The 25,511-nt window shown below is 47.0% G+C and overlaps 1 protein-coding gene across 1 annotated transcript; it reads right to left on the bottom strand.

Moving 5' to 3' along the window:
* Window positions 1-7,957: 7,957 nt before the first annotated feature.
* On the bottom strand, window positions 7,958-12,179 carry LOC103724348 (protein phosphatase). The gene is made up of 5 exons (XM_088710768.2): window positions 11,829-12,179; window positions 11,609-11,693; window positions 10,734-10,803; window positions 8,694-8,901; window positions 7,958-8,292 (listed from the first exon to the last, which is right to left on the bottom strand). The coding sequence occupies exons 1-5, from the start codon at window positions 11,921-11,923 to the stop codon at window positions 8,208-8,210; spliced, it is 543 nt and encodes a 180-aa protein (XP_088566894.2). The 5' UTR covers window positions 11,924-12,179; the 3' UTR covers window positions 7,958-8,207.
* Between the last annotated feature and the right edge of the window lie 13,332 nt (window positions 12,180-25,511).

Here is a 25,511-nt window from a genome sequence, read left to right as displayed (position 1 = left end):
ATTTGGGCATGAATTTTTTTTATTTGTCTTTTAAAGTTATCATGGACTCCAGAAAAAATTTTATCTTTATTTAATTTCTGAATTTTTTTTAAGATAGGCATAAGAAAAAATATGGCAAAAAAAAAAAAAAGTCCCATCCTATATTTCTTTCTAAAGTGCCCACCCATATGATTTTTGCTCCTTACTCTTCCTACTGTTTTCCACGCAGTGGTGTGAACTGAAAGCCATTTTGGTGCAGAACGGTCAATTCGTGTTCTTCCAACGCAGCCTGAGGCCATGACGCGAAATCTGCTTTAACGGGTCCTCCGCAGGTGATGGCTCATCAACTTCGAGGCCAAGTCATGGGGGGGAAGACCGAAGACATAAATTGGGGAGTTCATTCAGTGCATGCGATCCAACTTGACCGAACCCCTCCGTTGGGGTGCGATGACTGAGATTCCCGGTTCCTGGGTTAACACACAAAAGGTCAGACTTCTTTATGATCTTCATTAACACCATCATTTTCAAATGCGGACGCGCGAGCTCATACTTTTCGCAACTCCGGGGGAAGTTGACGGTCTCTTTCGGACCAAGGTGCTGAAATTGACTGGAGGACAGCTTTAAGGCCCGCCGGCGATGCCCAATGACTCTCGGTCAGTGGGCCTGGTAATAGTTGGTAGAGAAAGTTCTTTGTTAGATTGGTCTACCAGCGTTAAAAATATCAGCTCTAAGGACAGCGGAGGAATAAAATATTTAAAAGAATATTAAGTGTGACCTGCATGTGCATTGGACTACATTGTAATCAGCATATTTTTGGTTGTAAAGTTAAACAATTTTATTCTTCGGGGCCACCGACATGAGATGCGTGTGCGTAAGTACATTGCATGCACCAAGTTGCCGTGCACGCCATCAATCACAACTACTTATTTCTTAACATTGTATCTGAGATACAAACTTGATTAAATGGAGTCCATAGAAACTAGGGTTTATGATTGGTGGCATGCATGGATGGCTAGATTATGCAAACAGTATAAAGTACAAGTAAGAAAGAGAGAGAAAGAGAACTAGTATTTAGGTGGGCATTATATTGGTGTTGTTGTGGTTCAAATTTGGCCTGAGGGTGACCACGCCGGAGAAGTCGAGGGAGCTGCCGGCCGGAGCGGAGAAAGAGGAGAGCCACCTCCCACGCGATGGAGTACCTGCACAAAGCCTCACCAATGATTTCAATGAGGACCCTTCGATGCTCAAGTTAGGGTGGATCTTAGTTGGTCCAAAAAGTCCCCATAGCGTTACCTGATAGTGCTATTTATAGTCCTCGCAAAGGTATCCAGGTGACGGAGGTATGACCCATCCTCATCATGGAAGGAGGTGGGTTTTAGACAGATGGCGCTCAGTTAAAGCTTGCTTGAGGCGCACGACGTAGGCCATCCTTGCGAACAATAAGGCGTGGATGAGTGTGACGGGGTATGGCCGAAGCAACATGGTGTTGTCTTTGGCTGTCGTTGGCCAGCAAGCAAAATATAGCGTGGTGGCGTTGCAATGTACGGCCACATAGGTAGGCGTGGGCACGCACGTGGATGCGACCGTGAGCGAGGCTGTTGCCCAGATAGACAACCCAAGAGGGGGGGTGAATTGGGTTTTAAATTAACTTAGATATTTAAAAACTTATGGATGATTAATTAAAAACTATTGCAAGTTATTTAATTAATGCTAAGTGCTGTGAGTGATGTGAGAGGAAGAAGAGAAGAGACAATCCAATGCAAACACAGAGTTTTATAGTGGTTCGGAGCTACCCCTTGCTCCTACGTCCACTCCCCAAGTCTCTCTTGGGAATTCACTATAACCCCCTTGGATTACAGCCGGTTGTTTTGCAAGCTCACAACCAAACTTGTTGTTTTACGAGCTCACAACGAACTCGGTCGGTTTTCCCAGGCTCACCGACTAGAACCAACCCCGATTGTTTTCCCGGGCTCACAATCAAACCCTTACACACGTTGGTTTTTAACTTGGCTCACCAACCAACCTTAGTCCCCTTGATTCAATCCCCCGATTGAACCAAGTAAATACAAGTTATAGAAAGAAAGGAAAATAAGCTTCTCAAAAGCAGATGTAAAACAATATAATCAAAAGAGGAGTTTAGAAGCCCTCAAACGCTTTTAAGCTGAAGTAGAGGAATGGCTTCTTGAACTCCGATCTCCTCTCGAATGAGTAGTCGACTTGAATGCAGGAGGAGGAGGCTTTAATTGCTGGGAAGATGTAGTTGGTTGCAGTAAATGCTGATCTTCCCCTTTTTCGTTGAAAAGCACGTTGCAGAGCTTGAAAGCTTGAATGCTTGGAGTGAAATGGTTGTTCTCTGCCTTGCTACAGTCTTCTGTGGCTATTTAAGCCAACCCCCACGGAAACTAGCCGTTACACTGCTTTTTCTGTCCGTTCTGCACACTCTGCGCAGCCTGACAATATGACCGTTGGTGGGTTGGAGTCGACTCGCGCGATCAGGAGTCGACTCGACTGTAGCGGGAGTCGACTCAAGTTTTTCCGGAGTCGACTCGGCAACTGTTCCAAATTTGAATTAAAGTTGCCGTCTTGACCCAGAGTCGACTCGTCTTGACCCGGAGTTGACTCGCCAACTTCTGGAGCTGACCTGGCAATTTTGGAGTCGGCTCATCCACAGAAGTCCGTGGATCCAATTTTGAATTTTGTCCACTCGAGTCGACTCGACTGTCCTTGGAGTCGACTCGAATCTCAGAGCCCGAACTCCCGATCCTCTGTCTTTTGGCTCATCCAGTCTTGGAGTCGACTCGAACTTCCTTGGAGTCGACTCGGCTCTCAGTTTCCGAAAGTTGGTCTTCTGCCTTTTGACGTGAAGCTTGTCTTGGAGTCGACTCGAGCTGTCTGGGAGTCGACTCGAATCTCAGAGGCAGTAACATGGTTTTCTGTCTGTCGATGGTCGCGGAGTCTCGGAGTCGACTCGTGCAATGCGGGAGTCGACTCGAATCTCAGAGTCCCAAAAATGCTCTCTGACTTTTTCCTTGTGTTCCGCTGAGAGTCGACTCATGCTTTCTTTGGAGTCGACCTGCCAACCATCGGAGTCGACTCGCATTCCACTGGAGTCGACTCGAATCTCAGACCCGAAAAACTGCTCTCTGACTTTTCTTTGTGTACCTCTTGGAGTCGACTCGTTGAACATTGGAGTCGACTCGTGCACTTCAGGAGTCGACTCGTTGACAGGTTCTGAGATGAGGCTTTCTGTTCTTCTTTCTGTTCTCAGTCGGAGTCGACTCGTACTAGTCTGGAGTCGACTCGAGCTCGTGCCAGTGAACTTGATACGCTTGGAGTCGACTCGTGATACTCGGGAGTCGACTCGAGTCTCAGACTTTGGTTCATGCAGACTTCTTAACTTATCCAAAATACTATGAACCAAGTCTAGAGACACTTGGACAGGATTTTCACTGAAACACTCAATTGAATTCATTAGTAATCACAAGATATACTCAAATGCTTTGAGCTCATCAAAATCAAATAGGGTTTTAACCAATCACTCCACAATCTCCCCCTTTTTGATGATGACAAAACTTTGAGTATATGTAAAATGTCTTGCTCAATAAATAATGAAATAAAATCCATAAATGAATTCAAATGTCTGATAATTTAATTTATCCAAGTTTGAAAGGAGTGAAACAAAAATTTCGGAGTTAAAGCTCCCCCTTTCATTTGGAATTATATAAGCCTTTATATTATGCAATCAATTGTTTGGCTTATATGTCATTAATGATTTAGTTTGATTAAAATTCAGATTCTCCCCCTCAACATATGCATTCAACTATGTTTTGATTCTCTGAATTTCCTTTTAATGCTTTGAAGTTTTTGAACTGAATTTTTTGTTTTTAGAGGAAAAATCTGTCAATTTGTTCTTGAGTAGGATTCAGCTAATCTCCGAATATCCCTTGAATAGATTCTGGAGATTACTCCATTAGGAGCCCCAAAAGAGAGATAATGAGCCTCGAGGTACCGAATCCACTTAGAACAAATTTGTGTGTGTTTTTAAGAGTTTATCTTTTTATTTATTTCCATTGATTTCTTTTACATATTTTTTCATATTTCTCCCCTTTTACACATTATTTCTCCCCTTTTACACATTTTATACATATTTCTCCCCCTTTTTGTCATCATACCAAAAAGGAGGAAATCAACCACAATCAATGCGAGGAGTTCTTTGAAATGTTATGTGTTCGATCCTTCTCAAGGCATCGCTGGGTAAAATGCGAGGAGTCAGTCAATAATGGCCCGTTCTCCGAAACAGCTCTTATAACCATTTCGGTCTTCAATGTTATGATCTCGGAAGATCCATCAAGGGAGCCTTTGGACATGCCACGTGGTGAGATCCGGCTATTTGGGCGTTTGGTTATCCAATCTGAGTCGTCGAGGTAGGCTATATAAGACCCTGGAGGGGATCTTAGAGCCTTCACTCGATTTCTTTTACTTTCATCTTCTTCCCTGGTTGCCATCTTCGCTGTGAGAAATTGTCGGGATGGTCTTCAGCAATAAGACCCCAATGTCTTGACACAACGAGGTGGTTGCGTCGGATGGAGGTCGTTCTGAGGAGAGGTCGAAGAACCTCATCACTGGCGTCACAAAGGGCTTCCACTACAGGATGTGCTTCGTCTATGCCCACAGACGCCGAGTAGATGATGTTCGGGGCGAGCGGGCTGGTCGAGTCGTGCGAGCCCATCGTCGAGGTGATGGTTCGGGATGCCGCAGAGGTTATTGTTGCGGCCGGGTCGGAAGCTGCTCAAGCTAACAATTCTTTTCTAGTTTTCTTTCTCCTTTGCCTTTGCTAATTAGGCTGCTTAGGCATTTTTGTATTTAGCTCGACCTTAGGTTTGGCTATTTTTGTACTCGGCCCTTGGCCTTTCAACATGAATGAAGTGGTCTTTTTTTTACTACTTTGTGTCTTGAAATCTGGCATGGTGTTTGAACTCATTTTGCTCGGAGCTTTAGGCTTAGCTAGTAAGACTTGAACTGCATAGTTTAGGTATTAGCTTAGCCTCCATGCTGCCATGTAGCTCCACCAAGTTGGCAGAGAGCTGGCCGAGGCCGGGACGTAGACCTGACCATGGTTCGGTTCTAATCGGAGAACCGGACTGGAACTGAACTGTTGGCGAAGGCCTGAGGGGCCGAGTCAACGTTGGCGGAGGCCTGAAGGGCCGAGTCAGTCATGCCGCCTGCCAACGTGGATGCGCTGAAGGAGTAGAGTGGGTTATACCATTAGGGGGTCCCTGAACCCACTGGCGAGGCCCTATCGGAGTCCGGAGTCGGGCGAGGCTTGGTCGGAGTCGACTCGTGGCACTATGGGCCCCTGTGCTAGTTTAAGAAAATAAAGTTGCGCCTTTACTAACACCTGCGGATTTTAGTGTAATGGTAGCGCTTGATCCTGACAATTGGTATCAGAGCCATAGCTCTCGAGTTCGAAACCCAAGCATCACGTTTGGGAGGGATTGTTGGCGGAGGCCTGAGGGGCCGAGTCAACGTTGGCGGAGGCCTGAAGGGCCGAGTCAGTCCTGCCACCTGTCAGCGTGGATGCGCTGAAGGAGCAGAGTGGGTTATACCATTAGGGGGTCCCTGAACCCACTGGCGAGGCCCTGTCGAAGTCCGGAGTCGGACGAGGCTTGGTCGGAGTCGACTCGTGGTGCTATGGGCCCCTGCGCTAGTTTAAGGAAATAAAGTTGCGCTTTTACTAACACCTACGGATTTTGGTGTAATGGTAGCGCTTGATCCTGACAATCACAACTCAGGCCCTTCCTCTAGCACCAAATATTGTGGTTCAAATTTGGCCCGAGGGTGACCATGCCGGAGGAGTCGAGGGAGCTGCCGGTCGAAGTGGAGAAAGAGGAGAGCCACCTCCCATGCGACGGAGTACCTGCATAAAGCCTTACCGGTGATTCCGTTGAGGGCTCTCCGATGCTCAAGTTAGGGTGGATCTTAGTTGGTCCAAAAGTCCCCATAGTGTTACCTAATGGGGCTATTTATAGTCCCCGCAAAGGTATCCAGGTGGCGAAGGTATAGCCCATCCTCATCCTGGAAGGAGGTGGGTTTTAGACAAATGGCGCGCAGCTAGAGCTTGCTTGAGGCGCACGACGTAGGCCATCCTTGTGAATGGTAAGTCATTGATGAGTGTGATGGGGTATGGCCAGAGCAGTATGGCATTATCCTTAGCTGTCGTTGGCCAGTAAGCAAAGAATGGCGTGGTGAAGTTACAATGTACGGCTACGTAGGTGGGCGTGGGCATGCACGTGGATGTGGCCGTGGGCGAGGCCGAGCTCGATGAGAGGCCGCACCATACATTTAGGCGAGGGCGGCCTAACATCTCCGATTCTGAGGTTTGCTCGGCAGGGTGCCCCGAGCTTAAGTGTTAAGGCACGTTGTTAGATGGGGCACTTTGAACTTGGCCGAGGCATATCGTCGGATATTAAGAGCACCCCGAGCTCGAGTCGGGGCATGTCGGCGAATATAAAGGGCGCCCCAAGCTCGATCGAGGCGCGTCGGCGAATATAAAAGAGGGCGCCCCGAGCTCGGTCGGGGTGCGTCGGCGAATATAAAAGGGGGGTGCCCCGAGCTCGGTCGGGGCGCATTGGCATATATAAAGGGGGAGCTCCGAGCTCGGTCGGGGCGCGTCGGCGAATATAAAGGGCGCTCCGAGTTTGATCGGGGTGCGTCAGCAAATAGTCTCACGGTCGAAGGAGCTCTTTGGCTCGCAGTTGACTTAGCAGGGCGTTTCGAGCTTGGGCTCGGAACGTCATTATAAACATCAGAGGAGGTTGCTGCAGGTCATGGCAGCGGAGAGATTTGGCCGAGGTCGGTGAGCCTTTGGCAAAGTCCGACGTCGGACTAGCTCTTAGCGAAACTAAGGTCCGGATCAATCGGTGTTGGAGTCTATTGGCTGAAATTAGGTAGTCCTATTATTGTGAGCAGGACGATCCATTTTGCCCCCCGTCAGGTGTGTTTGCATGCTCAAGACTAATTATATAACAATGATTTTCATAAAGACGGTAAGAAAGATTTTTGCATATATATATATATATATATATATATATATATATATATATATATATATATATATATATATATATATATATATATATATATATATATATATATATATATATATATTACAAACATGGCTTTTATATATTTATCTTTTTGAAAAATTATTAGTTATCATGTATGCCCATCATTTCATCTTGTTTTTGCAATGCTACTTTCTCTGGTTGATTTGCGGCTGATGGTGCCAGTAAACAGCCATTTTAAGTATAAAATGACCCTATTTCCGTTTTGTATCAACATCAATGGTTTCCAACCTTTAACTTGTATTATAGAGAGCTTTATTTTTACATAAAATTTTTAAAGGTATTAATATGGAACAATAATAGATATTTTGCACTTAATTAGGCTGTTTATTCACACTGCCATAAAAAAACAGGATGAAATTGGAAATAATTATGCGGAGAGTGATTTTCAAAGTATAACCATGCTATAAACAAATTTTGTAAGGACTTACATGCAAAAAATTCTGTGACAGTAAAATACAAAAGGATGCAAATGCACAAAGACATTGCAAGACTGTTTCAATCCAAGCTGCAATTACTCTTGGATTGAGTTGAAAAGAGGGAAGACACTTTGATGATAAATAGACCAAAATTTGAAAGACAAACTCTACGCACGCGTGTATGTGCATGCAGGCATGTGCGCGCGTGTGTGTGAGAGAGAGAAAGAGTCTATTTAGATGCAATAATTGTCCCTTCGAAGACTTCATCAAATCCCTAAATGAATGAATAGACACATTTGGTACAAATTCACAATGGTCGAGCGCATCAAATCACAACTATTAGTGCATATAGAGAATAGATACTGAACTTGGAAACATGAGAGTAACAGCTTGCAAATGTCAAGCTCCCAACTCCCAACGGTCAAGAAAAGCATCTATCAAGAATGGATATGAGGCTGCAGCAACCAACACTCTCAACTGCTTCTTGTTTCTCAAAATTCAAAAGCATCAAAGAATCGAAAATCTTGAATATTTCAGTCTGTTGAGTCCAGTCATAAACACAACTGAAAGGAACCATGCATCTGCATTATCCCATTCTATATTTCTTTGTTCATATATTTCAAACATGAATTATTTTTCAACTCAGATCAAGTTGCTGTGTGAAACATTTCTGCCCAGCTATTCCTCATAAACAGCCAGCTCTTCTATATTCTGCACATCTGGGCGCATGCAGAAGATCGCAGGATGACATGGTGGCATTGCCTACAAACCTGGGCCAGACCAACACAACCATTTCAAAAAAGTGGCCATGATAACAATAAAATATTAACTTGCTTATTAACTAATAAGAAATATAAAAGTGCCTCTATTTGTTTTAAAAAATTTTGCCAGGAAAAGGAAATTCCGAACATTACACTTGTAAATCACAGTGAAATTGTGGGAGGCATGTAGGAAGCATCATAGATAGGTGTAAGCACATCAATATGAAGGGCATCATGTTCTTCATTAGGGCAAAAAATTATAATTTATCATTGTTTATGGTTGACAAAACCACCAATTATGCCAACAATTTAACTTGTTTCACTAATCAATGGTCAAAGAAGAAGAAGAACATTAACAATGTAGTTCACTTAGGCTTTTAAACCATGCACAAATTGGATGGATAACTAACCAGATATCAATGTCATTCAGAATTATGTTCAGAACATCAGGATATATCTCATGAAGACACTGGAAGTGCTGGCAAAGCAGGGCAGGATGGTATTCCATGAGACTTTCTGCAAACAGGAGCTTCTGAAGTACAGCACATGAGGCTGGGTGGTACGTGTCCAAGATTACCAACTGGTGCATGCAGATATGGATCAACAATGATATATTTGCTGATAGACAAAAAGCAATTGGAGTTTCAAAAGAAATGGCTTCTTGAATGGGACAATCTAAAAATGCATGCTTGTTCATTTTAGCTGTACTTGACTTTAGAGGCCACATAATGGGATGGAAGACCCGGGAGATAGATAACTAAATGTGCATCACTGCCATGTCTAAGGTGCAGGAAGCCCAATCACAAATAATGTTTGAAGTAGAACACAATAGCACTAGTAAATCAAAACAGGAATTGTTACAGAAATTGTTTTTTTTTTTAAAAAAAACACTTTCATAAAAAAAGGACGAGCTTTATACATTTGGTTCTCTGAAACTTGAGAAGCAAATGTTGTACAGATTGCAAGACTGCAATAAGTGCCAGGTATAGCAATAAGGAGAAGACCATTAAACCATCATGATGAAGGACAATCCTAAGCAGGTGTTGAAGGTGTGACCCCTAATGAAACATGGAAAGCAGTTTGGCCCCAAAGAAGCTAGCAGATTGAAGCACACTTCGGACTTAAAGAATATGCCAGAAGATAAAGATGCCATTCATGGATGGAATTCAGCTTTTCTGTAACATGGGCGTTGTAATGTAAGGTCAATGGTCTAGACCTTGCTGGCAATTAGGAAGCTAGCGGATTGTGGGGACAAGATCTAGGAGAAGCAAGGTCCAAGGTGTATCATTCAAGGTGGAGAGAAGAACATGCATAAGCAATGAAGCAATCATCACAGGACAAATGGAAATGACGAGCAAGGATCTGATGACAGGACCTTTAGAATGGCCGATATGTAGCTAATTGCATCTAGCCCATCATGCCCTAGAAGAATAGATGATGAAATATTTTCTGTTAAGGGTTGGGAGAAGCCCAATTGGGTGAGATCAAGATGAAGATACCAACGAGTGTGGGGAGCTGGGATTTTAGGTTGAAATCATGAAGTTGTGAGGGGGACAAAAGTTAATGCCTGAAGTTTTCTAGGGATAGAGGCAAAATGAAGACAATAACCTGAATGGTCTGGCCAACGAAATGCTCCACTATGGGGAGTGGTGTCGCCACAATGGACCTGATGATGTTCCTTTAGGTAGCCAAAGGTATCCTTGTCTTGGGTAGTGAATTGCATGACCGATGGTGCAAAATTCATGGTTTCTCTATTGTCTAAAAACAAGGGAAGTTAGCATGGAATGTTTTAAGGTAATCGAGAAATTGTGATGGGCAGCAGTTTGGACTTAATATATTAAATAAGGGAGAAATATGTTAGGCAGCAACACAAGGATTTGCGCGACAGCTTAAGGCAACCGAGATAATATTGTTTAAAATGTCTTCTCAGTTCAGTGCATGGTATGGGTAAAAATTCAAGTAAAATAAGAAGCTAGGCTTAGTTTCTAGTGGAAGGGATGGTTTGTATAGTAAGAAGGATGATTTGTGGTAGACATGATGGTTTGTCTCACTGGAAGGACTGTACTGTACGACTAAAAATGTGGGTGTCGAGGGAGATTTGACTAATGCAAAGGGAGTCTGGATAAGCATTGCACTAGCTCAGAGCTTGGAGGATCTCCAATGCATGGAAACTTATGCTACTGCTCTTAGCAATCCACAGTTAGTTCAAAAGAATATTATCCTCGACAATACCAGAAAAAATTGTACACAGTTAATCCTGCAGTCATATTAATGAAAGATGTACCAAGAGTCCTGAATAAAGAATTTCAATGGCAATGCTGATTTATAAGGAAGATCACTTTAGTGACAATTATGAATTTCTGTTGTAACCACTAGATACAGAGCACCTCCTGTATAAAGCCATCACTATCGAAAAGCACCATCTGCACCCACCGAGGAGCCAGCATCACCTTTAATAGAATATGCAGAGGCTTCTGCTTCCAAGAATATACGCCTCAGATGCCTGTCTTCCAAATGTTGCTGCCAAGAGTGATGGTGGAAATTTAAATTAAAAAGTTGGAACATGGAGTTTGAGACATCAGAAGCTCAATCCTGAAAAACAATAATCACTAAGAGAAGGAAAAAAAATCTTCCTTATCAAGAAAAGCAAAATGCACGCCAGTCAATAACATTTTCATATGATAGATCAATGCATTTACCATTAAAGAGAGTGAGTTTCCAGTTTATGAACCTAATGGTAAGAGATAATATGCCGGTACCATTAATGGTGCTTGAGATGGAATTTTGTTTCTTTTATTGCTCAACTTCTCCTTTGATGCTTTCTCAAATCTTCATTTATTTTTCCTAAAGACACCTTGCCGATTAGAGAAAATATGTTTGATTAAATCACATAAGTTTATAGCTTTTTCACAATGCAGACCTCCTACTACTACTCATTTCAAAATAGTTAGAAGATTGCATCCCCAACTTCAATTATTCCATTTCTTTACAGTATCCGCAACTAAGATCGACAAGCATAAAAAAACTTGCTTTTCGCTTGCCATGTAACCAACTCCATTATCTCATATCTAGCATAGTCTTCTGTGCATATGGAACTCTAACTCCATTTACCCTAATATAACAGAAACTCAAATCAACCTCAAAATATTGCATCTATATGTAACAAGGTTTCCTTTTTTCTCTTTGATATGCAATTTTACCTCCATACTTCCATTTGAACCAGAAAAGGCACGCCAATTAAATACATTTTAACCAAGAAGACAAAGTAAATAAAAGTGTGACTAGAAAATGACAAAAAATCATGCAATAACAAAGGGGAACTCACAGCAAGGCAGGCTCTGTACTTATCCCACTCTGAGACGCACTCGTCTTTGTCCCAGTGACCCTTTGAGAACTTCTCGGAATACCACCTGACCATTTTTCCCGTAAAAATTCGATCTTTCTTCAGGGAAAAGAAGCAAAAAGAAACCGTACTACAGAACAAAATTTTCGCGTGATGGGATGCTATAAAGGAGAGAAATCAGAGACTTAGAGGAATAGAGAACCTGTTGAAGCAGTCGTGGTAGGCGTTTCTAAGCTGAGCGCAAGGAGACGCAGCAGGGGCTGATGGCCTCCTCTTCGAATTATTTTCGACCCCCATGGGATCCACGGCAAGTCGTTAAGTATCCGGAATCCTAGAAAATCTCCTCGGATATCTAAAGATGAGAATTTCTTTCCCTTTAATCTCGCTGGGATCTTGAGGCGGCGACGGACGAACCCTTCCCGGTTTGCTTGCAGCCTTGGGAGACCTCGAGCAACCGAGAAGGTCGTCGCACGTTTCCCGTTCCCGAATACAACCTGTTTGGCGTTTTGCTTCTTTCACATCGTTTCCCTTAATGGCTGAGTTTGGTTTAAGAGAAGCGGATTAATTATTGGATGCAAGAAAAAATTCTCAAAGAAAAAAAGTAAATGCAAGAAAAGGTTTATGATAGGTTTATGCTACGATAAAAAGGCAAGAAAAATAAATGCATGTTAGACTGAAAAATATGAATGTGGTTTTTTTTTAAAAAAAATAAGTTTTATAACATAGAAAGGAAAAACTTGTAAAAGTATCGATAAATGTAAGAAATTATAAAAAGCAAGCACCTTGGTTCTGCCATGGATGGAAAGATGAGAGACATTGGTATGAGAAAAAGGAGAGAGATTGATTGGGTTGATAAAAGGAGAATGATTGGATGCCTATGTGAGAGATAGCAGAGTGGGAAACATTTTAGATTTAAACAAAAAAAGATTGAGAGGGGATGAACATTGGAAGATGGAAAGCTAGAGAAAAAGGGGATGGCCAAATGAGAGCGACCATGAGGATTAGGAATTTGGTCTTGATGCCGGACTAACTTTTAAATGGAGGCAGGGGAAGAGGGGAAGAGAAGGAGGAGGAAGAAGAGAAGAAGAAGAAGGGAGGAGAAGAGAAGAAGAGGAGACGTGGGGAAAAGAGTTCTTTAATTCTGCATTAAAAACCTAATCATGAAAATAGTTCCCTATGTATAGGGCACAAATACACAACTTGCATAAACCCCCCTTACACAGAAATAAATCCTAATGAACCCACAAATAACACAAATAAGCCCTAAAATGCAAATAAGCCCAGAAATAAAATAAACCACAAATAAACCCTAGAATGCAAATAAGCCCAAAAATAAAATAATAAAATAAATATGCAAATAAATGGATCTGGCTCAATCCGGGGGCTCAGGATCATCTGGATGAAGGGCTCTGATGTCCCCATCAACTCCTCCCGGGTGAGAAAAACTCGACCCCGTCGAGTATAGGTCTGGTCGGCTGTCGTACTGCTCTAGAAGATCGGGGTCAATGCGCTGCAACTGTGCTTTGGAAATCCACGTCACATCAGACTTTGGTCGACCTTTCCACCGAACAAGGTAACGTTGGTAACCACCGTTCCTGCTTGAAATAACCTGCTCATCCAATATATGTTCTATTTGTTCTCTGCGTGCATGAAATTTGGGAGGTGGTGGCTCAACAGCAGGTAATAGGGCAGGGTGTCCAACATGGGCAGGTATATCAATAAAGGGGTCAGAAGGCAGGAATATTATCTTTTTGTATGGGACTAAATCTTCAATATTAAATGTCGCACTAATCCCATAGTCATCAGGAAGATCCACAACATATGCATTCGAACTGGTTTTCTTTAAGATTTTGAACTGTTCTGCACTACAAATTTGCAATTTCTTAAACGTTTCCGAAGAAAGTCGTTCAAACCTAATTCTTATCATGACGTAATCTCTTTCACTTAACTCATTATAACGTCTAGTTAAATCAGCAAGGGATTTATATTTTAAGTTATTAAAGTGACTACAGTTGCTGATTTCTTGATGCAATGAATGTGGATGTGATGCGATTGATTGTGTAGACTCAAAGACTCTATACTGATGAGACATGAAAAATAGGTCTATGGGTTGCCTAGGTTTGTGATCATGCACCAATTCGAATGGATTATTACATGCAAACTCAACTGTTGGTAACATTAAATTCCAGGTCCTAGCATATGCATTCGGTCTGAGCCTATGATGTGGAAGGTTGGACAGGGATGCTCCAGGAACTAGATCGATTGCGCGTTGGATATCACGCATTGGAGAAAGTGCATCCGGAAGATCATCAGGGAGTGCATCATGAAACTCCTCTAGAAGAGAAATTACTACTGGGGAATGTTCAAGGTTGGACTCTGCATGGGTATCTTTAGCTACAAGTGCCAATTCAGGTGACTTGCTCTCAATATCTGTCACTACCTCTTCCACAGTAGTGATGTGAAGTGGCTTGGTTGTACTTAGATCAATAGTCTCCCTTTGGGAATCATTTTGGACAAAGTCTAATTCTGTAGGTTCGTCTTCAAAGTCTTCTTCATAGTCTTCTATATTTGGTTCATAGACTTCTTCGACATATTCGGCCTCTTGGTTCCTAACTTCTGGTTCAGTAATCGGGTAGGTCTTAGTGCAACATTGGGGCGCTATATAGCCGAATTGTTGACACCTAGAGTATTGGGTTTGGTGCCTAGGAGAGTGGGGAAGGACTACAGGTGGTGCGACCAAACCGATTTTAGGTTGGGCTGTAACAGGGGTTGGCGATTTAGGGGTCCTAGAATGTTGCACGAGCTCACGGATCTCTTGTTGGAATTCTTTGTATCCAGCCCGTATGGCAACTATCTGTTCTAGGACAGATCTCAAAATGTCGGAATTCATGGTAGCTACAGGGGTTTTAGGTTTATTGAGATAGTGCTCCATATCACTACAGGTTGGCTTGCACTGATGACACTGGGTGATGATGTGAAATGTAGTGTCACTAATGAAACCCTTATAAGTATGATGCAGGACCAGATTTGATGCAGGACAACCTACTAATGCAATCTATTATGATTTCAGAAATCAGCAAGTTTTCACAAAATAACTTAAAATTTAAATGTTGCTGATTTTTACTTCGGTTATTCAGAATTAAGGATTAAGATTATTCAATTTAAGAAATTAGATTGCAATCAAGTAGTACAGTTGTTTTGATCCTAAAGTAATCTGATCGAAGAATGCCGAGAAATGTCCAGATGCTAGGGTGTGCTAATTTAATATCTAGATTTTCAAAGGCGAATAGGATGGGTTTGAAAGTAGGGCTTCTATGTTCTGAATTTGGACAGCAAAAGTAATTTTTTTTTTTTTAAAAAAAAAATGTAGCTATCATGCAAGAGAACTAGAACATAATTAAATGAACAAGCCCAAGAAAAGTGGAAACCTTATTACCTGTCGTGAAGTAGGCGACCAGAATGTGTGCTCGTGGGCTGGGGCGACGATCGTTGCTTGGTTGCAGCTGATGGACCTTTTCAATTGGCTTAAATTGGCTTCCATTTGGATCTGATCACAGCACCTTGGCTAGTCTGCTGGGCTTGTAAAATGGAGGAGAGTGGACCTGCTGAGTTCGTGAGATGGGATCAGGCCTCAGTAGTGAGGGCCTGCTGGCTTGGGCCTGTGAGGAGGCAGTGGGTGGCCCGGCCCAAAAGGGGCCTGTCTGGGGTCGATGGAGAGGTGCTCGGGTGAGTTGCAATGGGCGAAGAAGAAAGGGATGAGGGCCAGGGGAAAGGGAGGGCGGCGAGCTGTGGGTGAGGAAGCGGTGGTGAGTGGTGGAGGGGTGCGGCAGTGGTGCAAAAGATGGGGAGAGGAACACGGCGGGGCAGTCGGACCGTGAGGAGGAGAGGACGGCGGAAGGAGGGCGGCGGGCGGCCTGTGGAGTCGGCCGGTGGTGAGGAAAATGGGAGGGGATGTACGATGAGGCCGTCGGCGTCAGCTCGGGCCCCGGCGGGATGGTGGCGTCGGCTCGGGCCCCGGCGGGATGGTGGCGTCGGCTCGGGCACCGGCGGCTCGGGCGGTGGACGACGGAGGAGAAGGAGGGGCTCGGAGGCGACGACGCTCGGCGACGGGGAAGCACCGTGAGGGAGCGGCGGCACCTCGGCGGTTCGGCGAAGACGGCGGCGGAGGAGCCACGACGACGGCAGCGGCGGCGGGGCGACGACAACAGCGGCGGGCAGACGATCGAGGAAGATGAACAGGTACCCTTTCTTTTTTTTTTTTTTTTTTTTTTTTTTTTGGTTAACTCTTTCGGGTTCGGATTATCGGATTCGGGTTTTTTTAGAACGCAACCCGCTCCGATACCCGTTAACGACCGCACGTGCAATTCACGTGCACGTTTTTTTTTTTTTTTTTTTCCTCCGGAACGGATCCGGGCTAGTGGGGCGGGCTAACGGGTCTGAGACTTACCCGTGGCCCCAACCTTCTTCAACCTCCCGACGGATTCGGGAGGGCGTCCCGTACTTCGCGGTGGCGGCGGCGGGGCGGGCTCCGATGGCCGTGGCGGAGAGCGGTGATCTCGGCTGCGGCTCCGTGGTCCGCGGCGACGGGCAGCGGCCGGTGGCGCGAGGGTCTTCTCCGGCCGACTGTGGACCGCGTGGTTGGAACCCTTGGCGGCGTTCCTCTCCCGTATCCGGCCACAGACGGTGGCGGCAGGTCGCGGCCGAAAGGGCTTTCCGTCGGACCAGGGGCGGCGGGTTTCCGTGGGGATATGGATCCTTCAACGGCGGGCTCGGGCCTTCACTGGGCAGCGGCGGCGGCGAGGACGTCCGACGGTGGCTCGGCGCTGCTGGCGGCGACTGGTGGCGGTGGTGGGCGCAGGTGTGACGGCGGGTGGGGTGGACCTGGCGAAGGGATTTAGGGCCTGTTCCTTGTGTGAGAACCGAGAGAGAGGGAAGAAAGGATTTTCTTTTTTTTTTTTTTAATCTGTTGAAAACCGAGTGACAGAGAAGGAAAGAGCTGGATCGTGGCCTTGGCAGCAGGGGCAAAGCCAGCCTTGCTCTGATACCAAGTTGATGCCAGACTAACTTTTAAATGGAGGCAGGGGAAGAGGGGAAGAGAAGGAGGAAGAAGAAGAGAAGAAGAAGAAGGGAGGAGAAGAGAAGAAGAGGAGACGTGGGGAAAAGAGTTCTTTAATTCTGCATTAAAAACCTAATCATGAAAATAGTTCCCTATGTATAGGGCACAAATACACAACTTGCATAAACCCCCCTTACACAGAAATAAATCCTAATGAACCCACAAATAACACAAATAAGCCCTAAAATGCAAATAAGCCCAGAAATAAAATAAACCACAAATAAACCCTAGAATGCAAATAAGCCCAAAAATAAAATAATAAAATAAATATGCAAATAAATGGGTCTGGCTCAATCCGGGGGCTCAGGATCATCTGGATGAAGGGCTCTGATGTCCCCATCAGGTCTGCTAGATAAAATTTGAAGAGGGAGAAGTAGCGCTATGTAAAATTTAAAATTTTATTACTAAAAAGTCTATTCTTATAATCTTATTTTTCAAACTATCCATGCATACTATATTCATACAATATGGTTTTAGATATCATCTCATTTATATTCTCTTTATAGGCAAATTTGCTAGAACCAAGGGACCCGAATGCTCTTTGTAATATAGTATAGATTTATTAAATATTTAATCTACATATTCCATATCTAGTATTTAGAGTTTTAGACTAGTGCAAAATTATTGAGAGTCATCTGAATATGTATCATGCTACAAATAGTAAATATATAAGTATAATGGAATTAGTGATTAACTGGATATTTTTATAAAATGACTTTAATAAAATGGAATTCAAAAAGTTTTGCTTATTGAAATAGTCATGACACATCTTGTTCATGTTTTTATTTAGGACATTTATTAGAACAACATTTAATATACTTATTTTATATGCTTATTTTCAAAAGAAGGTGATGTACTGTATCAAAGAAAAAGAAAAGAAGAAGGTGGAGAAATGTTAGCCTCAACGAAACATCAAAAGATTGTAATTAGGTACGGAAGAAATTAATTGTTCTAAGCAAGATTTGATCTAAACTTAGAAGTTGGAAAGCAAAAAAATAATTTGAAAACTAGGAGACTAAGAAAACTAGATCTAAAAGCTAAGGATACCTGGTGGCTTTTTCAACTTGTTGGGGGGAAAAAGGATTGTGTCCGAGCAGGAGGCGACCAAGCCCCCCTCCGAGCAAGAGGCGACCGAGCACCCCTCCGAGCAAGGGGCGCCCGAACGGGTCCCAATTCAAAGGTTTGAAAGTGCCCAAGCGGCTCCTCCGACTAAAAAATATCCGAGCGGTAGAACGCCATTATCATGTTCTCCCACGAAGCGTGCCCTGTCCTTGCCAACAATCGATACGTATGACCTCCCCAGACATTCAGCTTACGCAACAATTAAAGCGTATGGCTTCTCCGAACGCCTGGTTCACTCAACAATCAATGCATGAGACCTCTGCAGGCATGTGGCTCGTGTGGCTCACTTAACAATTAAGGCGCATGGCCCCAGTTGACTACAAATGTTTAGCTCCATACGGCAAACCTGTCTGGCCATAAACGATAGCATGGTTCAGCAATAATTCAAAGACTTCGGCCTGATCTCCTACGAGGATAGTGTTGATCTGTACGATTGAGCATTAACTTCCACTGTACGGCAGCGTCTTCGCTCTATCTCATCACAGGTAAACCCTTTCCCCCTATAAATAGGAAACTCCTGAGGGGGAGGGGGGGAGGATTTTTCGTCCAGACTCTCTGACTCGAGCTCCCCTCTTGCAAATCTTTAGCCCATCTCTCTGACTTAAGCATCGGAGGGCCGGCGCCGGAAAAATCCAGCCACCGGCTTCTTGCAGGTCTCCCGAAGGACGCCACCCATCGCCGGATCGCCGCCGTTCGCCAAGCTCTCCCGGAGCTCCTCCTTCCCGGCCCAGTGGTCGCCCCCGGGTCCGAATTCCAGCAACAGTTGGTGCTAGAGGAAGGGCCCCTCGCGGCCATGAAGCTGAGAAGCAAGGGAGCCTCTACTGCCTCCCGACGTCTTCCACCTAGTCCTGGACACTCTGTCCAGAACTCACCACCTCCGGCTGATTCGGCTCCTCAAGTTCGACCGGAAACAGTTCGATGCCTTGGTGCAGCAGGTTCAGGCCTTGGCTGCTGCCGTCCAAGGCCTGCAACCTAGGGGCGTCCCGACGGTGCCACTTCCTCAGGCTCCGGTTCAACCGGTGCCCCCTCCTAGTGGACCGGCCCTCCAAGGCCAAGATCTCCACGCCCAGGCATCCCCCTGGAGAGAACCCCCAGTGAGGGGTCCTGGTGACTGGCCGCAATCGTCTGAAGTCGAGCCAGTCCCAGGGCAACCTGCACCAGAGCGGACTGCCGCGGCGATCCTCCAGAGCGACGAGCTCGACAAGAAGGTCGAGAAGCTGGAGCGCCAGATTGAGGCGCTCCATGGCAGGAGGACGGGACATGATGGCGACTTCGAGTTTACCACGAAGTCCCCTTTCTCCCAACAAATCGAGGATGAGCCGGTCCCGCCAAGGTTCAAGATGCCCCAGGTGGAGCCCTACAACGGCACGACCGACCCCTTCGACCACCTGAAGAGTTACGGGGCCCTGATGGCCTTGCAAGGATTCTCGGAGGCCATGCTCTGCAAGGCCTTCCCAGCAACGCTTCGAGGAGCAGCTCGGCTCTGGTTTGCCGGGCTGAAACCGAGCACGGTCTCCTCTTTCGAGCAGCTCGGCAGGCAGTTCGCCACCAACTTTGCCGCCTGCCGACCCCAGCGGCGGACTTCAGACTCCCTCCTCGATATAAAGCAAAGGGAGGGAGAGTCGCTTAGGGAATATCTGGACCGTTTTACTGCTGCAACGTGGGAGGTCCGCGAGCTCGACCAGTCAATCGCCATGTCGGCACTCAAGACTGGAGCTCGGTCTTATAGGTTTCTCTTCTCCATCGAGAAGAATTTTCCAGCTGACTTCACCGAAATGCTAGTCCGAGCACGGAAGTACGCAAAGGCCGAGGAAGCCGTCGCTTCTAGGCGGGGTGGGGCCGAGCAGACATCCAAAAAGCAAAAAAGGCATCGTGAGGAGCGCGGCCGTCCCAGAAGCCCATCTCCGCGCCGAGTCAAGAACCCGCCTCGTCTGAAGAGTCCACCTCGGCTGCGGGGATCTCTCCGACCAGGACCCCCGTCCCGTCCGAGATCTCCACCGCGGTCCCGCATATCCAATGGGAGGTACGAAAATTACACTCCCCTTAATGCTCCTCGGACCGAGATCCTCATGGAGATCGAAGGCCGAGAGTATTTCCGGCCTCCGCCCTCGAGGCGGGATCCCGGAGCTTGGCGCAATCCCCGGAAGTACTGCCGCTTCCACCGGGACCACGGCCATGATACGGAAGACTGCTTCCAGCTCCGAGATGAGATCGAGGCACTCATCCGCCGAGGAGTGCTCGACCGGTTCGTACGGAACCGGCGTGAAGAGAAAAGGCCAGCGGAGGATGCCGCACAGCCCGAAGATCCAAATGCCAACAGACCCATCGCCGGCACCATTAACACCATCCAAGGCGGAACCTCGGTCGGACGAGCTGCAGAGGAAGAAACCGCCCCGAAGCGCCTGCGCGCCTCCGAAACAATCTCGTTTTCGGATAAGGACTTGGAGGGAGTTGAAACCCCCCATGATGATGCTGTGGTCATCTCTATAGTTGTGAATAAGTTTGATGTAAAACATGTTCTAGTTGATAATAGAAGCTCAGCGAATGTTTTGTATTTTGACGCCTATTCTAGAATGAGGATGATGGAAAAGCAATTACGAAGGATGAACGCCCCGCTGGTCGGATTTACTGGGGACTCGGTTCCGGTAGAGGGCGAGATCGATCTCCTGGTTACGGTTGGGCTCGCTCCCCGAGAAAGTACTGTGAGGATGGATTTCTTCGTAGTACGTCTGCCCTCGGCCTATAACGCCATCCTCGGACGACCTGGGCTCAACGCTTTTCGAGCCGTGGTCTCAACCTACCACCTGCTTATGCGATTCTCCACCAACCAAGGAGTCGGCGAAGTTCGTGGAGACCAGATGGTAGCAAGACGATGCTACATGACGACCCACGAGGCAAAGCAACCAGCCAAAGCATCGGTTCCGACGCTAGAAGGCAAGCTCCCGGCCGAAACCTTAGAGGCACGGGTTGGCCCTCAGAAGAAGTGGGTAGAGCCTGGTGAGCTGCTTATCCAAGTTCCTCTACGAGAGAATTTTCCCAAGCTAACCGTGCAGGTTGGCTCCGGCCTTGATGCTCGCGAGAGAGATCACCTCGTCAGCTTCCTGCGGAACAACATAGACGTCTTCGCCTGGTCGCCCGCCGATATGCCAGGAATAGATCCGGAGGTCGCGGTCCACCGACTCCAAGTGAAGCCAACCTGTAAGCCTGTACGATAGAAAAAGCGAAGTGCTGCTCCAGAGCGACAACGAGCAGCGGCCGAGGAAGTCGACAAGCTCCTCGAGGCCAGCTTCATCCGGAAGATATCTTATCCGGAGTGGCTCGCCAATGTGGTCCTTGTCAGAAAGGCTAGCGGAAAATGGCGCATGTGTGTGGACTACACCGACCTGAACAAGGCCTGCCCAAAAGACAGCTTCCCACTTTCTAGCATCGACCAGCTTGTGGATTCCACCTCGGGGCACGAGCTACTGTCTTTCATGGACGCATTCTCAGGGTACAACCAGATTTGGATGGCGCCGGAGGATGAAGAGAAGACAGCCTTCATCACTGACGGGGGCACCTACTGCTACAGAGTAATGCCTTTCGGCCTAAAGAATGCTGGAGCGACTTATCAGCAGCTGGTCAGCCAAATTTTTAAAGATCAAATAGGCCGAAACATGGAGGTCTATGTTGATGACATGTTGGTAAAAAGCCACATGGCGCAAGATCATGTGACCAACCTCAACAAGGCATTCTCTATGCTCCGAAGGTACCGGATGAAGCTCAATCCTGCCAAATGTGCGTTCGGAGTCACCTCGGGCAAGTTTCTTGGCTTTGTAATTACACAGCGGGGAATCGAGGCCAATCCCGAGAAGATCCGAGCGCTCCAAGAGATGACGCCCCCGAGGACAGTCAAAGAAGTGCAACGGCTTACAGGCCGAGTTGCAGCTCTCGGGAGATTCGTCTTCCGATCGGCCGAGCGCTGCCTTCCATTCTTTGCGGCTCTCAAGAAGCCAAAGGACTTTTTGTGGTCGGCAGAGTGCCAGCAAGCCTTCAAAGAGCTCAAGTGCCTTCTCGCCTCTCCTCCACTGCTTACGAAGCCTCAGCAGGGCGAGCTTCTCTACCTATACTTAGCCGTTTCTCCCGTAGCAATGAGCTCGGTCCTGGTTCGAGAGGAGAGCAAGCTTCAAAAGCCGATATACTACACCAGCCGGGTTTTGAGAAATGCTGAGATCCGATACTCCAAGCTGGAAAAGATCGTCTTTGCCCTGGTCGTCTCAGCTCGAAGGCTCAGGGCCTTACTTTCAAGCTCACACGGTGGCCGTGTTGACCGACCAGCCAATAAAGCAGATCCTGCAGCGATCAGATCGTGCTGGTCGAGTTACAAAGTGGGCCATCGAGCTCGAAAAGTTCGACCTCGAGTATTGACCCAGACCGGCGATCAAGGCACGGCACTCGCCGACTTTATAGTCGAGTGCACTGTGCCAGACGAGGCCGAGCTCGAACCCGCGCCAGCAGAGCAGACCCCGAGGTCGACGTGGACTCTGCACGTTGATGGTTCTTCGAACTCGGGGGGTAGCGGAGCGAGCCTCATTCTCACCAGTCCAGATGGAGTGGTCGCCGAGCAGGCTTTACGCCTCGAGTTTTCCGCCTCTAACAATGTGGCGGAATACGAAGCGCTCATAGCCGGGCTTAAGCTGGCTAGAGAACTGAAAGTAGAGAACTTGGAGGCCTTCAGCGACTCCCAATTGGTTGTAAGCCAAATTTTGGGGGACTTCGAAGCAAGAAAGCCAACAATGCAAAAATATCTCCAGAAGGTGAGGCACCTCACTTTCGACTCTGGGTTCCTTCCACATTCAACATATTACTAGGTCGGAGAATCTCAGAGCCGAACAATTATCAAAATTGGCGTCCTCCCGCATGAGCGAGCTTCCAAAAGCGGCGGCACTGGAGTACCTCCAGATCCCCAGCACAGAGGAGCCCGAACCGGCTCTTTGTATCGACGTTGAGCCAAGCTGGATGGATGAGCTCGTTAGCTACCTACAAAATGGAGTTCTCCCCAACGATGAGCGTGAGGCTCGTCTAGTCAAGCGCCTAGCCTCGAGATACATACTGTATGAAGGCAAGCTCTACAGGAGATCTTTTACCCATCCCCTCCTCAGATGTCTCCGCCCGTCGGAGGCGGATTACACGATGCGCGAAGTCCACAAAGGCATCTGCGGAAACCATTTGGGAAGCCGAGCACTGGCATACAAAATTTTGCGCCATGGATACTATTGGCCGACACTCCAGAAGGATGCGCTGGATTTTGTTCGGAGATGCGACCGGTGCCAGAGGAATGCCAACGTCCAGCGCCGACCCTCAGCCCCCTTGACTTCAATCAGCTCCCCCTAGCCATTCGCTCAATGGGGAATCGATATCCTGGGACCGTTCCCCTTGGCGACTGGGCAGAGAAAATTTCTGATCGTCTCCATTGATTACTTCACGAAGTGGGTCGAGGCCGAGCCAGTGGCCCGGATCACCGAGCAGAGATGCGGGACTTCGTCTGGAAGTTCATAATTTGTAGATTCGGGCTCCCCCACATCCTCATATCAGATAACGGCCGCCAGTTCGACAACGCTCGTTTTAGAGAATTCTGTTCGGAGCTCGGCATTGACCACCGTTTCACCTCGGTCGCACATCTTCAGGCAAATGGAGAAACCGAGGTAACGAATCGTACTATTTTGCAGGGACTCAAAACTAGGCTCGATCAGTCCAAAGGACAGTGGGTCGAAGACCTATACAACGTCTTGTGGGCTTATCGGACCACATTCTGTGTACCCACCGGTGAGACTCCCTTCAACTTAACGTACGGAACGGAGGTCTTCATCCTGTTGGAAATCGGACTCCCTTCTCCAAGGGTAGAATGTTATGATGCCGACTCCAGTGCCACGCAGCTCAGGAGCAACCTGGACCTCATCGAGGAGACGAGGAAAGCCGCCCGGGTCCGCATGGCGAGATACCAGCAAAAGGTGGCGCAATACTACAACGCCAGGGTCAAACTCAAATCCTTCAAAGTGGGAGACCTCGTCCTTAGAAGAGCTGAAGCCTCCCAGCCGGCCAAGCAAGGGAAGTTGGCCCCGAATTGGGAAGGATCCTATCGGGTCGCGCGCGTCCAACGATCCGGAGCATACAAGCTGGAATCCCTCGAAAGGATCCCCATTCCACGAAGTTGGAGTTCCGAAAACCTCCGGGTGTATCATCAATCGGGCCCCAAGGGGTTTTTTGTTCTGAGCATAAGTTTTATCTTCCTTAGTGATTTTTGCTATTCTTCATTTATGATCGCGTTCGTCCTAATAGGAAGTTTCGTGATTTTTAGACAACCTGATATGCGATCCTGCTAGGATGCTATAATCAATGCCGGACGACGCTAGACGCCTCGGCCAAAAGATCGAGATGCAGCTATCGAGCTCGACTCGATCTCCACCGACCATCGAGCTCGGCTCGATCTCCACCGACCATCGAGCTCGGCTCGATCTCCATCTATCGAACTCGGCTCGATCTCAATTAAGTACCTCGACTGAGGTCGGGATGCTCCGAGTGTCGACAGTGCGTGCCCAGACCCCTCGACACTTCGAAAAGACGGGGTAGTACCTTCACGGTCCCCCATATGCGTCTCCTCGACTAAGGTCGGGATGCCCCGAGTGTCGACAGTGCGTACCCAAACCCCTCGACCTCGGGATGATGGGATAGTACCCTCGCGATCCCCTCCGAAAATAAATATTCGTGATCATCTAAAAGTTCGAGACGCAGCCATCGATCTCCATCATCTATCGAGCTCGGCCCGATCTCCATCGACCATCGAGCTCGGCTCGATCTCCATCGACCATCGAGCTCGGCTCGATCTCTATCTAGCGAGCTCGGCTCGATCCCCATCAACCACCGAGCTCGGCTCGATCCCCATCGACTATCGAGGCTTGGCTCCGATGTCAGATACCTAGATCGAGATCTGGGCGCCTTGAAGCCTGCGACAGCTTCATGTACGAGCTCAAAGGGTTACAACCCCATGCCTCGGATTAAACTCGGGGTCGTCCTCTATGACAAGCTGAGGTACCACTAAAAATAATTCGCGGCACGGGGCATATAGCCCCGAGAAGGTACGCTCTGATTGGCGCATATGTCTTGTTCGATACGCACATTCTATTCATTCTTATGTTGGATATGTAAATGAAAATCCCGGCCAATATCGGGGTCCTCCGCCGAGCCGATTACGAGCTGAAATCTAGTCGAACACGCCCGCACGAACCCTAGTTTGGTTTTTTGGCTGCTCGGTGAAATTTAATCCCGAGCTCGGGCCACAAGCTAGTTACCTAGTAAGATGATTAGAGCACGGTGCCCCGCAGCTGGGGCCCCGAGCTCTACGACCGCAAAACTGCGACTCAAGCTTAGGAGCTTGGCAAGCTCGTGCATTTTTTCGGTCTAAAGTGCCTTAACAGCTCGGGAACCCGAGCAGCAGAGCCTTGGAGAAACGTTAGCTAAGAAATGAACTATAAAGGAATTGAAAGAACGAAAGTTGAAAAGGAATATTTCCATTCAAAAGCCCGGAGGCCAAGTACAAAATTAAGGCTCGGCCGTGCGATAGACAAGGGCTGACCTCTTGTTACAAAAAGGAAAAGAAAAAGTACAAAGTTT

This window comes from Phoenix dactylifera, chromosome 1 (genome assembly GCF_051530095.1).
Source record: "Phoenix dactylifera cultivar Ajwa chromosome 1, Ajwa_hap1_PhDact_Kaust_v1.1, whole genome shotgun sequence".
NCBI classification, from domain to species: domain Eukaryota; kingdom Viridiplantae; phylum Streptophyta; class Magnoliopsida; order Arecales; family Arecaceae; genus Phoenix; species Phoenix dactylifera.
The sequence above is the reverse complement of the archived record's forward strand: the minus strand, read 5'-3'. Positions and strand labels throughout refer to the sequence as shown.